Here is a 13,604-nt window from a genome sequence, read left to right on the forward strand (position 1 = left end):
GGCGGCGGCCGCTCCCGCCCCGCCGCGCCATTCCCCGCGCGCGCCCCCGCCCGCCGCGGGCTCTTCCCCTCCCACGCCCCCTCCCCCCGCCGCAGAGCTCCGGACCCAAGATGGCCGCCGTGTCAGTTTCGGGCTTCGCCGCCGTCCGGCCTTTGCTTCTCGGTTCCCGTCTCTCGCGGGCCTCGGTGAGTAGCGCCGGCGGGACCGCCTCAGCTTGGGTGCCTGATGCCGGGGAACCCGGAGACAGGCGGCTGGCAAGCCCCACGGCCTGGGGAAGGGGAAGGCCCGCTGGGCGCTTCAGGCTCGCGGCCTGTTCCGGCCCCGCCGCCGCTCTGCGCCAGGCCCGGACCCAGCCGCCCGCTCCGTTGGGGCCCGCCGGGCCTACACCCCGGGGAGGAGGCGGCCGCGGCACGGCGCGGATGAAGTGGGCGGTTCAGGCGGGGGGGGGGGCCGCCGGCTGCGCTCCTCTCCGTCTCTCGGGCGCGGGAGAGCGCGGCTGAGGCGGGCGCGGGCCCGGCCGAACCGGTGCGAGAGCCAGGCTGCACCGGCCGCCTCCGTGGGGATGGAGAATGGTGTGGGGCCGGGCTGGTCGTCGGGGCTGCGGCCTGCGCCCTGCTTTTCCCGATTCTGCTAGTGCGAGCCCCTCGACCGAGGCAACGCGTCCCTCGGGGCGCCGGGTGCGGGGCCTGTCCGGGACAGGGATGGGGACGAGCGGTAGCAGGTGCAGGCACCGCTTGTCACGCAGAGAGCGAGCAACCGACCCGGCGCCGGGACCGTTCCGGTGTCGCCCCAGCTTGGCCGGGCGGTTACGTAACGTCCTGCGCACGGAGCTCCGCTGGGGTCAGCGCGCCGCGTCCGCCTTGGCCCCGCGATCCCGCCGTGCCGGGGCGCCCCGGCAGCGCAGCCTCGCTTGGCTGACGGGCGGGTCTCAGGGGCCCGCTTTCCCTTTCCATCGGTTGTTCGCGGGGTAAAAGCTCCAGGCGAGCGCTGCATCCTTTCTGGTCTGAACAGTAGTTCTGAATCTTTCCAGTACTGGCTGTATGGAGCTGTGCAGTGGAGTCTGATGTCTGTATGCAAATCTGTTCCGTGTGTTGATAAATTCTTCAGTACTTACTAGAAAGCAGAATGGGAGAGCTGTGTTGATGACTAACTCGTGACTAAAACTTTCCTTGCAGAAAATCGTTATTCCTTGTGATAAACAGTTCATAAGTCCTTCTCGGTTAGGGTATTTTTGCAGTAGAACTTAAGCACAACGTACTGTCATCAACGTAGAAGTCTTTGTTAAAGACAACTAAGGGCTGTGAAGTAGAGCTTTGTATTCTTCCATCTGCATCTTTAATTAGCAGTTTCATAAGCATTTCTTCATTGTGTATGGTCACCTGTTACTTTGTCCTCAAGTGTTTTCAGTGTGCCTCAACTATACTGAAGATTATAACATTGTATTCTTCTTTTCTGTGGTCTCTGAAAGTGGAACATTTAATTACAATCTCCAGCTGCGTTTCTTCACTTTTTTTCTTGATGGGACAACTGTCATAGCTTTTCTTAGCAGGAGGGAATCAGACCTATGATTACACTTCTGGAAGAGCTCTGAAAGTTTGTTGCTGTTTGCTCAAGACTCTTGGCTATTCCTACTGCTTTCTGTTGAAGTTTCAGGCAGGGCTTTCATGTGCAAAAATAAAGATCTTAAAAAAGCAGCAGCTGTCTTCATTATGGGTCCATCACCCCCCCACCCCCCCACCCCCAAATACTAGTTTAGGTTGTGCTCAGCAAAGATCTAAAAGTTGGTATGGAATTTATAGTGACTTACAGATTGAAATAAAAAGGGCACACTTTTTCTCTAGGCTATATGGAGTTATTTCAGTGTTAAAGCATGCTTGTATTAGTAGTGAAGATAAAACCTTAAGTATTACTTCAGTGTTTCAGAACTGTAGTAGTGGATTAAAACTTTCCGATGTGTTTAATGCATTAGTGTTGACTGTTGTTTTGTGGGGCTTTTTCCCCTTTCTCTAACTGTTCTTTGGAAATGTCTCTCTTTTTGTTTTCTTCTAGGCCTAATGTTACAGTTCTTCTCATTGTGAGTGTGCAGACCAGAAGCTGAGGTGAGATATGCTGAAATCTTTATATCTTTATCTGAAGCTGTTAGAGGATTTATTGGAAAGAATGAGGAAATTTCTCATTGTTTTGCTTTCCTTTCTTTAGTGTGAAAACAAATAATGTTTGAGAAAGGGGGAATAATTCAGAACAGAAAACGTGTATGCTATGGTTAGCTGGTTCCCATCATTCGAGAATCTCTTTTCTCATTGTGTGAAACTTGTTCAGCATCGGGATAAAGGATAACGACTCTATGGATATACAGAATTCTTCACCATGGTAAAACTAGCCAACCCGCTGTATACAGAGTGGATTTTGGAGGCAATCAAAAAGGTAAAGAAGCAAAAACAGCGTCCTTCTGAGGAGAGGATATGCAATGCAGTGTCATCTTCACACGGTTTGGACCGTAAAACTGTTCTGGAACAGTTAGAGTTGAGTGTTAAAGATGGAACTATTTTAAAAGTCTCCAACAAGGGTCTCAACTCCTATAAGGATCCTGATAATCCTGGGAGAATAGCACTTCCGAAGCCTCGGAACCATGGCAAGTTGGATGGTAAACCAAACGTGGACTGGAATAAACTTATCAAACGGGCAATTGAGGGCTTGGCTGAGTCTAGCGGCTCATCCTTGAAGAACATCGAGCGCTTTCTGAAAGGTCAGAAAGATGTGTCTGCATCATTTGGAGGTAGCACTGCCTCCATTTTTCACCAGCAACTACGATTAGCTGTCAAACGTGCTGTTGGCCATGGCAGGCTCCTTAAAGATGGACCTCTGTACCAACTCAACACTAAAGCAACCACTAATGCTGATGGGAAGGAAAGTTTTGAGTCTCTTTCCTGTCTCCCTCCAGTGTGTCTCCTTCCCCATGAAAAGGATAAGGTAAGACCCAGTTTGCATGAGCATTTTCTTGGGATTGATGAAATGTGTTAATACAGAGTCACGATTTGAGGTTAATTATTTGTTTCACTTGCATCTTGTAAGTTAGAAACAGCTAATGTGCATTTAAGATTCTACTGTGTCCAAATTTCTAAGCGTGAACAGAGGAGGTGCTGTAGATCATAATTTGTACCTTGGACCTGAAAACTACAAATTAACTACTGTGGGGAGTTTACCTCTTCAACACTTTGTGCAGCAGAATTGTACGTATCATAGCAGAATTACTATAGTTACATTAGCAAAACTTGAGAAGTAAGCCTCCTTACTTTTAAGGTGAGGTGGATTTGCAAAGCAAGCTTGAGATCATCTCTTGTTTTCACATTTTTGACTGCCAGTTCGGCTTCTTATTTGAATACAGATAACATGGTGAAGCGCTGATTAACAGTTGTTGCCTAATGCTGTTGTAGAGGCTTTCTTTGTTCACAATGAAAAAATCACTTTCTGTCCCAGAACAGCTTTGTTGTGAAATAAGAAGGAAAGGTATATAGGATATAGCAGTTGAAGAGTGAAATCAGAGGATGTAGAGAGCGTGGGAATGCTGGAATGAAGAAGCTCGTGGGCTTCTATTCCCTTTTGTATGCCTCCTCCCACCTGTCTTAAATATAGTCCATTATGCAAACCGAAGTATTTTTCCATTGTTTTCCCCTTTTTTTTTAATGCTTTTTCCCCCGTCCTTTCTTTCATCCTTCTGCATGCCTAAGGTCTTTGATCCTCCACTCCAACCTCAAGATGAAGCTGTTGGAGTGAAATTCATACCCAGTCAGTATCTTTCTGGTCCTTGTGCTACTGTGGAAGCAGAGTAAAACAGAAGTCTGCCTTTGTTTATTGAAGACCACTTTTTTTCCCCAGTAATTCCTATCTTTGCACTACTACTCTCCAGGACTTCTAGAATGTGAAAATTATTTTTTCCTATCCATAATAATATTTTTTTTCAGCAGTGTTGAAATTTTTTTTTGTTGTTGTAAATATCCTCTTCACTTTGGGTTTGTGCTGCTCATATTTTTTCATGTCAGCTTCACTCTCTGGTGAGAGGACTGCTTTATGGTCCGTTAGGGTTTGAAGACTTAAAACTACTGTAGGAGTCATCTTCCTTAAAAATAATAATAATAATACAAAAAAAATCTGTTCAGCTGCTTTATCACCGGTAGAGTTTCTCAGAACTTCCAATTTAACTGTGGGAGCTCTACTGTGGATGTAGTACTTAACTAGCCAGAGCATTGTGTTGTGGGCTGGTGGAATGTAGGAAGTAAGTATTACTATGCTGAAAATTCCAGCAACTTTCTCTATGTTTTTTCAAGTGTTCTGTCTACAAACGCTTCCTATGTACTTCTTCCAACTATATCTGTAATGAAATCAGTAGAGCTGTAAAATGGTATGAAAATTGGATATAAAGAAGCCGGGCACATGAGGCAGCCGGATTGAGAGTGGTAGTAACAGTGGAAAATATTAGCTGTGCATATTATTATTAACACACTATGTTTCACAGCTTATTCAGTCTTCTTGTAATGTGCCAAAGCTCAGGACTGGCTTGATATTCTTTCAGATCAAGTGTTCCCTGCGTTTTTCTTGAAATGGGATACCTCAGAGTGGTAAATGATAATATGGGCTACTATAAATACAGGATTTGGTCTGGAGTTTGTTTTTTGCTATCCAGAAAAATATGTGTGTGCATAAATATGAACACATGCACACATATGTATGTGCATTTTGGACTGGTTAGATATGCTCCCTAATTCCTTTCCACCTCTTCTCTGAGCAGCTTGAACACTAGAAGGATTGTTATTAACATTAGAATGCACAGTAGCTATAGTAGAAATTTTGTATGGGGTTTCTTCAATAAATTCTTCTGATATTTTTTTCTCTTTTGGTGTGTTTTAAACTAACGTTCTAGATTTCTGCTTTTCATCTACCGTCTCTGTGCTGTGTAACCCATGCTGAGTTTCATACTAGTTTCTTAAGCAATTTTGAAGATATGCTATTAAAACTTCTATGTAGATTCTGCCAGCATTGACTAGCAAGTCAGTGGAAGCCAAAAGGTCAGTTCCTATTCTACAGGAGTTTTAAGGTGGTTGGTTTTGGTTTTTGTTTTGGTCAGGTTGGGTTTTTTTTGAATGCAGGCACTATGTGGTAATCATCCTTCACTCTATTATTTTCTGTTAAATCTCAACCAGTTATGCAGGTGCAAAAGGTTTACTATGCTGTTGTAATTCCTCCTGCCCTCCCCCCCCCCCCCCCCTTTCTTTAATGGAATTATTCAGAACACATTCTTTCAGAGTATTGTGACAAGGTTTCTCTTGGCTCTTAGAAGAGCCTGGCAACAGCAGGAACAAAGGCTCAACCTCCCAAACCTGAGAAATCCCAATGACCTGTCTCTTGTTCTCTTTTATCCTTGCACTGTTTGGTCTTTTAACATCGGTTTAAGAACTGTCCATACATCATATGATCCAAATTTATGAATCTTAAAGGTGTAATATTTCTTCCTTTTATTTGTTCAAATGTAGCTTCCACTCAGCTGCAAGTGCATACCTGTCTGTCTGATAGTAGTGTTGCTTTGTTTAGATGCCTAGAAGTGAACATTCAATTCTGGGTATTTTCCTGTGTATTGTGAAACTGAGTACCTTGCAGGAGGTCTATAAAAGTTGGGGCTTATTTTTTTAAAACAAAATAAACATAAAGTAGCACTACAGAAGCTTTGTTTAGTAAATATTATTTGCTTTTCTTTCAGCTCTTATTTTTTATCTCCTTATTCTGCGAATATCACATTCTAGTGTACAAGGGCAAAAAACCTGGGAAGTTGTCATGGTTTACCAGGTAGTAATGACATGGTGCTGACATTATGGTTTTGAAATCCCTGGCCTAGAAACACTACTTGGATGAAAACAAGCAAACAAAAAAAGAACCTGCTGATGGGCAGAGTGCAGTGCTGAAATTTGCTTATCTGCTAGTGACAATGGCGGACAAGCAAAGAGTTGTCTTTAATTTCAGTTTTAAGCACTACATGTGCCTTCACTCGTGTAGGCTTTAGGAAAATGACCTTGTCTTTCTTTTCAGTTTCCTGTAGTTTAGAAGCTAAAATGGGAATTGCAGTTAAGAGCTATTTTTGCATTCCTTATGATGTTTTGGAGTAAACACCGGACTTGATTTTGGTGTAATTTCTATAAAAAGTGACAGACGGGTAAGATTCACAATACCTACCCCTGTTGAGGAAATAAATGGGCTTGTGTGTGGTGTGTGTGTCAAATTGTTACAATACCTAAAAGTAAAGGGAGTTCATACTGAAATTGTAAGGAAAGAGAAGGTGGTTGAGCCTCTTGGGTAAGTAGCAGGCAACCCTTACCCTTTCAGTGTAGCTGCAAGTGTAGGTGTCAGGCCTCCCACATTAGGTCAGCCAAGAGGTGGTAAGTATGGAGCAAAGAACGTTTGGTGGTGAGTCCACCATCCAGCAGTGACATCTGTAGGGAATGAGCAATACTGTGCAAGCTAGACTCTAAAATAAGTAATTCTACTGTTAAAGTGCAATTTCTACAGTAAAGCACTGATTAAATATGCGTGAAATATTTCTTTAAAGTATAGCTGTTGCTTCTGTTTCATTTGTAATTATATATTTGCAGACTGAAACAATTTTTACTTTTTAGAGTATTTTTTTTTCTTGAGGAAAAAATGCTGTATGCTAGTGTTTGTTCAGAGGAACAGTTTTCTTTTTTGAAACTTCCTACTAATTATTATTTTTAAAAATACTTTTTCTGAAGTGGGAGAAAAATTTTTTGATGCTGCTTTGGAAACCGTAAGTTATCTTTAAATGAATGCCATGTATCCTAAGAGAGCTGAAGGCAGATTTTTTTTTTAGTTATAAAAGCTAAAAGAATAAACAGCGATACTGTTTTAACGTATACTGGCTATTGAAGTGTCTTTGGGTATAGAAAGACTTGACAGTATGCAGAAAAAATTAAAGGGTATCTTGATGAAATTTTCTGGGATATTTCACTACTGTTTGATTGGGGTTTTAGTTTTGGGTTGTTTTTTTGTTCGTGATTGGGCAGTTGCTGTAGAGATGATTTAGGAAATTAATCTTACTTGTACTGACACCTTGCATCTCTGCCAGAGGTTACCGCGGCCATTGCAAAGATAAAGCAAGTGGTGTTTTGCTCCTCAACTGCTGTGGTTTGTAGCCCTGTTTATTACTATTAATGTTCTGTGCTGTGAAATTCAGCTGCTGCTATTGGGAGAGAATCTCTGATGAAGGGACAGAGAGGGCAGCACAGGGCAGTAGCCTCTTTAATCATCTCTTTTGTGAACTGGCACATCATCAGAGGCCTTGGTTGCATGCTGTTGAGTTGGCCATGCAACCTGCTTGTTTGATCTGTACTACTAATACCTTTATTTTTTTGCATACTTTTTGGCACCAAAGGCATGCATTTGCCAGACAAGAAGGCCTGATTTCTCTCACTTAGTTTGAAATGTTCTATTTGTTCATTTGAAGCCTGAAAAGTAACAACTATCTGATGCTTATCTACAGCTACCAAATGCATGTTACATATATATATAATTGTGGGAAACTTCTTATATGGTTGTGTGCTGCGACTTTAGAATGCCAGGGGGAAGGATTGCAGATTGCAGTGCTTCAGGAGTCTTTTTTGATCAGAAACTTTGAAACAGATAACTTCGCTTTTTTTAAAAAAAATTTCTCCCCCTCCCCTGTCTGGTTGAAACAGAAGAACTAACTGAACCTACGTTGGTCTGGAAAGCCCTGGGTTGTCTTCCTGAACAAGTCTCGTTGGTACAGTAGCTTTTATTTGTAGGGCTATGGTACCTAGTAGTTCAAGTCATACTGTATTGGCACTGTACAGAAGTGTAACTGAAAAGCATCTTGTTTTAGAAAGTTGGCATTTAGTGTGAAATAAGACAATATTCATGAGAGGGAGAGCATGAGGTAATACTGTCTATGTAACAAATAAAGGTCATGGTATATTAGCTACACGATAAAATTTTAATCATGTCTTTTAGCCATTACAAGGCAAATACATTCATGGTTTTGAGATTACAAAAAATTGTGACTGTATTATGGCTGTACTTACTGCAGGGTATATCTTCCTCTGGAATAGTTTAGCATGACTTTAAAATTGTGGAGTATGATGGTCAACCTAGGAGGAAGAACCCAGCCACAGCCTGAATACTAGCTTGGGTCAAAAACTAATGAAGATGTGGGAGATCAGAATGTAGTACTTGTATAAAAGTCCAGGCAAACTGTTACCTTATTGATGTAGCAGGTTTTGATAAATGCTTAAGCTGTTATCTGCAGAATGCTAAAGTATATTGTTTCACTACCCTGCACGTTCTATTTATCCATTCACTGTCAACAAAAATAGCAATAACATATTTAACAAATAGGAATTAAATTTACCGTTTGTGTGGTCTGTGCATGGGGGTTTTTTTCAGTATGGCTATAATTGGCAGGTACTGTTGTCATAGTTTAACCTGGCAGGCAGCTAAACACCACGCAGCCAATTGCTCACCGCTGCTCTCCCCCCACAGCAGGATGAGGGAGAGAATCAGGGGGTGAAAAATATCGTGGGTTGAGATAAAGACAGTTTAATAGGACAGAAACAGAAGGGAAAATAATAATGATAAAAGAATTAGAATACACAAAACAAGTGATGCACAGTGGAGTTGCTCACAACCCGCTGACCGATGCCCAGTCAGTTCCTGAGCAGCAGCCCCCAGCCACCTCTCCTCCTAGTTTGTACACTGAGCGTGATGTTGTATGATGTGGAATATCCCTTTGGCCAGTTTGGGTCAGCCGTGCTGGCCGTGTCCCCTCCCGACTCCTTGTGCCCCCAGCCTGCTCACTGGTGGGGTGGGGTGAGAAGCTGAAAGGGCCTTGACTTAGTGTAAATGCTGCTCAGCAACAACTGAACCAGCAGTGACCAACGTTAGCCCCATCCTAAATCCAAAACACAGCACTGTACCAGCTACTAGGAGGAAAATTGTCCCAGCCAAAACCAGGAAAAATGTTGAATAGTTAATATAGTATTTCTGCAATGCAGGAATTATCCTAGAATCATAGAATGGTTTTGTTTGGAAGGGACCTTAAAGACCATCCAGTTCCAAACCCCTGCAATGCGCAGCAACACCTTTCACTAGACCAGGTTGCTACAAGCCCCGTCTGCCCTGGCCTTACTGCACTACTACAAGACTACTATGGTACAGTACTGTTTAAGAGCAAAGAGCTCTTTCCTGGTACATTTTTGTGAGGAGCCAAGCTATAGCAAGATGCAGGTCTTAAGTCTGGAAGCCCTAGATAAAGACATCTTGCTCTGCTTTTGCTTTTTTGATACTTGTTACAGAACACAGGTTAAAAGGCTGTAAGAATTGTCAAATGGTTATTATTTAAAAAAAAATGTTAAACACATCAGCTAACTGAAGGAGAAGTTGAAATAATTGGTGTATGTGTTGTATGTTTTCAGAGTGTTTGAAATTTGATCTCAGGACAATAACAGGACTATTTTTTTCCACAATTAAAAGGAATATACTTAAGTTATTAATTGATCTCCATTTGCACTCTCCTTGAAACTATCTTTTTTTGTCAGTTAAAACTGGATATCGCTGTAGCAGCCTTTAAGTAAGTATCTTAATACTGTAACTGCAGTACAGCTGAGAGTATGAAAATGAAATTCTGGAAGTGCTTCCTGAAAAAAACAGAGGGAAACTTTTGTGGCTGAAAGATAGGAGGAATACTTAAGTCTAACGTGTTCCTCATGGCATGTTTGTTTCCTAGTTTTGTGTTGCTATTTATATCTGTTGGTATTTAACAGTCACTTGGTAAATCAGTAACTGTTGGTTATTATACATGCAGCATCCTTTAGGCCTTCCCTCTTGTGAATAATAATTCCAGATCTTGGTGTGCACTTGCATGTATCGCATGAAGCCATAGTTCTTGTATCTTCTTAGAAAGCTCTTACGCTTTGAGGGCATCATAGTTGTTTTGAAGGCCTTTAAGTATGCAGTAGCTATTGCTTTATTGTGCCTGTTTTAGGTTAATAACTGTTAATTCTATGTCTTAAAGTCAAGGACTGTCCCATTACTGGTAAGGAAGTTATTTGCGGATTGGTTTGTTTTGGGTGGAGTACATAAATGATCTGCAACCAGAGCATTGTAATTACATTTTGAGAGTTCACCCTTGCTCTCCAAGGGTGCTCTTCAAGCTTTGGCTCCCAGCTGGAAGAGGATTAGGATTTGCTCTCCCCCAGCTGGTTCTGTGGAAGGGAAGGCTGTAGTTTTGTCTTTAAAAAAAGCAAAATAAGTCATAGTTGATAACAGTTGGCCTCCATCTGTGTAACTCTGGAAACTCAAATGCTAAAAAATTACTTTGAACTTGATTCACTTGATTAGTGAAAAGGTGAAGGAGCTCTTAGTAACAGAGCAAATGTAAGCAGGTAAGAAATGTTACTGTCATGGATAGCTATGAATGGATGCTATGAGACTGTGCATTTAGGGTGAAATGGTGCACAGTGACACCAGGAGGGGTTCTGGCAGTATTTGGAGTAATAGTGACCCTAAAGGCAAAGTTTGTGACTGTGGGAAGACATCAGATGTTGTGATGAGTACCTATGTCAGTGGGCTACTACTGTGAAGGAAGTGTTTTTAACTGCGTTCTCTGACACAGTTCCAGCGGAAGCTGAGTATAGGCTAGCTGGTTAAAAAGGAGGAGACTAGTCCGGTATGTTGGCTGAATCACTGTTGTTAGTCCTTTCTGTCCTGGAGATGGTTGACAGATGTGGAATGGCACATCTCTGAAGTTTGGTTAATAAAGGAACCTCATTTACTACAGAGCTTTAAAGTATAATCAGAGAGGAAGGAGGGTGGATGATGGAGAACATTGCTAAATAACAGCTTGATTCCAGTGTTAGCTTTGTTATATGGCAAGGGAAGAAACAGCAGAGAGAATGAGGGCAGGTAATTCTGTCCCTGCCCTTCGCCTACTTTCCTAGCAATTTTATCTTAAGTCATAGTGGTAGCAGGAAAAACAGTTAAAAAGGTATAAATATTAAATGAGGTAATGTCATTCTAGTTGTAACATACATTCCATGTTCTTAAAATAAGTACAAATGTGCAATCAACAGAAAATCTGGTAAACACATTCTATGTGTGACAGACTATTGAGTTTTTTGACTTCTGTCCTCTATGGAGTAGGTGGGTAGGTAGTTTTATTCCTTATTGACTCATTAAAGGTTTTTAACTAAATGTATGCTAATGAGTTGTGATAAGTCTTGTTAGTCTTCTACCTGTTAGGTTTTCTCTTTCATTGTTGTGTAAACCTGACTTAATTTTTCTGTCCTCACCGATTTTTTTCTTACTGTGTGAACACCTTTCCTTGGAACAGCTCCTAATCCACTTTCAAGCACTGGGCAAGAAGTTGCAGCTCATTGCTTGTTCCATTGTCCAGGAACCTGGCAGTCTTTTCATTGTTGCTGCGATTGTGGTAAATCTCGACTTGTAGTGAGATGGAAAAGAAAGGAGGGAGAAGGGTGTCCAAAAAGAATGATTATTGCATAGCAAACAGAATCCCATTGGTAATGTATTTGCTTGTTTTGAGTTACTTTTGAGGGCTGGTTAACCAGTCTGTAGACCCATGCATGAACGATGAATTCTGGGTTGAAAATACTGAATCTTCCAGGCATGTTTCTGTGAAGACCTATGAATTACTAAAACTTGTAATTAATTATTACAGTTCATTTATTTCTGAAAATTGGATAGAACAAATTATGGATCTTGGTACACAGCTGCAAAAGTGTTATTAATAATATGAGAATAGAGCTCTTCCTTTTCTGGAATCTTTGCTTTTAAATCTTTCTCAGCAAGTTGAGTTACCATTCTGTCTGCATTTATCCATGTGTAAAACAGAAATTATGTCAAAACTAAAAGGTGTTCTGAATTATAAAGGAAATCACCATTTCTATGTGTTTCTCCTCATTTCTGTTAAACTATCCCATCTAATCCAGAAAAATTGGTGACAGATACAGCTTTTAGATTGACTTAATTTAAAATTCTTCAACAATATACAGCCTCTCCCAGGCATTAGGTTTCTCCTTGGTCTTTTGAGACTCAATCTTAGATATTTAGTAATGAGGTGTTCTGATTGGAGTGCTGGATTCTGAGCTTGTCTGGACTCATAGTGAATTCCTTGAAGGTGTGTGTGTGGAAGGAAAGAAAGAAATTCTGCTGCTCAGCGTTACAATGACTAAGCTTTAGAAGCTGCTAATCATTAAGATGCATGCAAAATCTTTAGCGCGATCTCAAGAAAAAGTAGATGCACTCATTTTGTGCTGCTACCCATTTTAATTTTTTTTTTTTTTTTAAATATACTTTCATATACAGTGACTGACTGCCTTACTTCAGCACAGACTTCATCTGGCTTTTACTTTGCAAATTCAGGGTACCTTTGTAAGGGTAGTCTCTGAGTAGCAGACCTGTTTGGAAAAGGTTTTATCTGTGCCTGAGTTTTTGCCACACTTGCTGTGTAAGGCTGCTTACATGAGAATGATCCATGCTTGTGCAGAGACTGCACAGTGTGCAGGGAGGGAGCATAGCACTGAATAAGGGTCAAGAACATGTGACTTCATTAAAATGTACTGTCAAGTGTTATATTGAGCAGTTGATTTTAATAGTGAAGAATTATATGCAGAGTGTTTATTTTCTTTTTTTTCCTGTGTTCAAGGTGGTAGAGCTTCAAAAAGTGAGTAGATTTGGTCCTGTAGTTGCACTTGTGTGGGTATCCTGAGTAAACTACAAATAGCAGCCTTGTATCGGGTAGATGTTTTTAATGTGCACTGAATTCTCATTCACAGTTCTGTTTGTGCCTTCGCTGTTACCATGTTTGTGGGCTCCTGCACATTGTTAAGTATTTTTTGTCATTTGTGTAGGTTTTCTAACTGAAGTACTTTCCCTCCTTTTAGGGATGCAGTTAATGTTGAAGTAAAGCAGTGTACAGTGTTTAAAGATGGAATAATTACCTATATGCACAGAAACTACTTAGGTGTTTACAAAAGTCTCTTCCCCAAAGTAATTTATTCATTTTAGAGATCAGAGTAAGTACACAAGTTTCTTATTTTACGTGAATATCAAAGTATCATGAAACACAGACTGTTTCCAATGAGAGGAGTCAAGATTTTAGTTTGCTGTTGAAGAGTGTGTTTTGCTTTTGCAGCTGTGAAAGTCTGTGACTACTTAGAAATATTATTTCATCTAAAATTGAGTTGTACAATCATCTGTTGCTTCTAAGGCAGCATCCTTTATTTTCTTGAAAATTAGGAAGCTGGGATAAAGTACAAGAGAGAGGTTACAGCATATAGCTTTGAGCAAAGAAAACTTCAGTAACTTGAACTGCCGGGTTCCTGAATCGGATGTCAGGTGGAGTTTTCTTTATGTTGCAAATAAAGAAATGTAACCCCCCCTTTCCCACTGCCCGCACCCGCACCCACCCCCACCCCCCCCCTTTTTTGCAAGCAGGAAGTCTTGGCATGTGATTCTGATTGTGACTGTACAAATCTTGAGTTGTTTTAATCCTCTGATTAGAGGGC

The 13,604-nt window shown here is 41.4% G+C and overlaps 1 protein-coding gene across 1 annotated transcript in view; it reads left to right on the top strand.

Moving 5' to 3' along the window:
- The first annotated feature begins 72 nt into the window (after positions 1-72).
- KAT6A (lysine acetyltransferase 6A) overlaps positions 73-13,604 on the top strand; it is a 51,032-nt gene continuing 37,500 nt past the window's right edge. Inside the window, exons 1-3 of the mRNA XM_055820429.1 lie at positions 73-185; positions 2,050-2,099; positions 2,200-2,970. Coding sequence (XP_055676404.1) covers positions 2,368-2,970 — 603 coding nt within the window. The 5' untranslated portion in view covers positions 73-185; positions 2,050-2,099; positions 2,200-2,367. The remainder of the gene's footprint in view (positions 186-2,049; positions 2,100-2,199; positions 2,971-13,604) is intronic.

The sequence above is a fragment of the Falco peregrinus genome, chromosome 17 (genome assembly GCF_023634155.1).
Source record: "Falco peregrinus isolate bFalPer1 chromosome 17, bFalPer1.pri, whole genome shotgun sequence".
NCBI classification, from domain to species: Eukaryota; Metazoa; Chordata; class Aves; order Falconiformes; family Falconidae; genus Falco; species Falco peregrinus.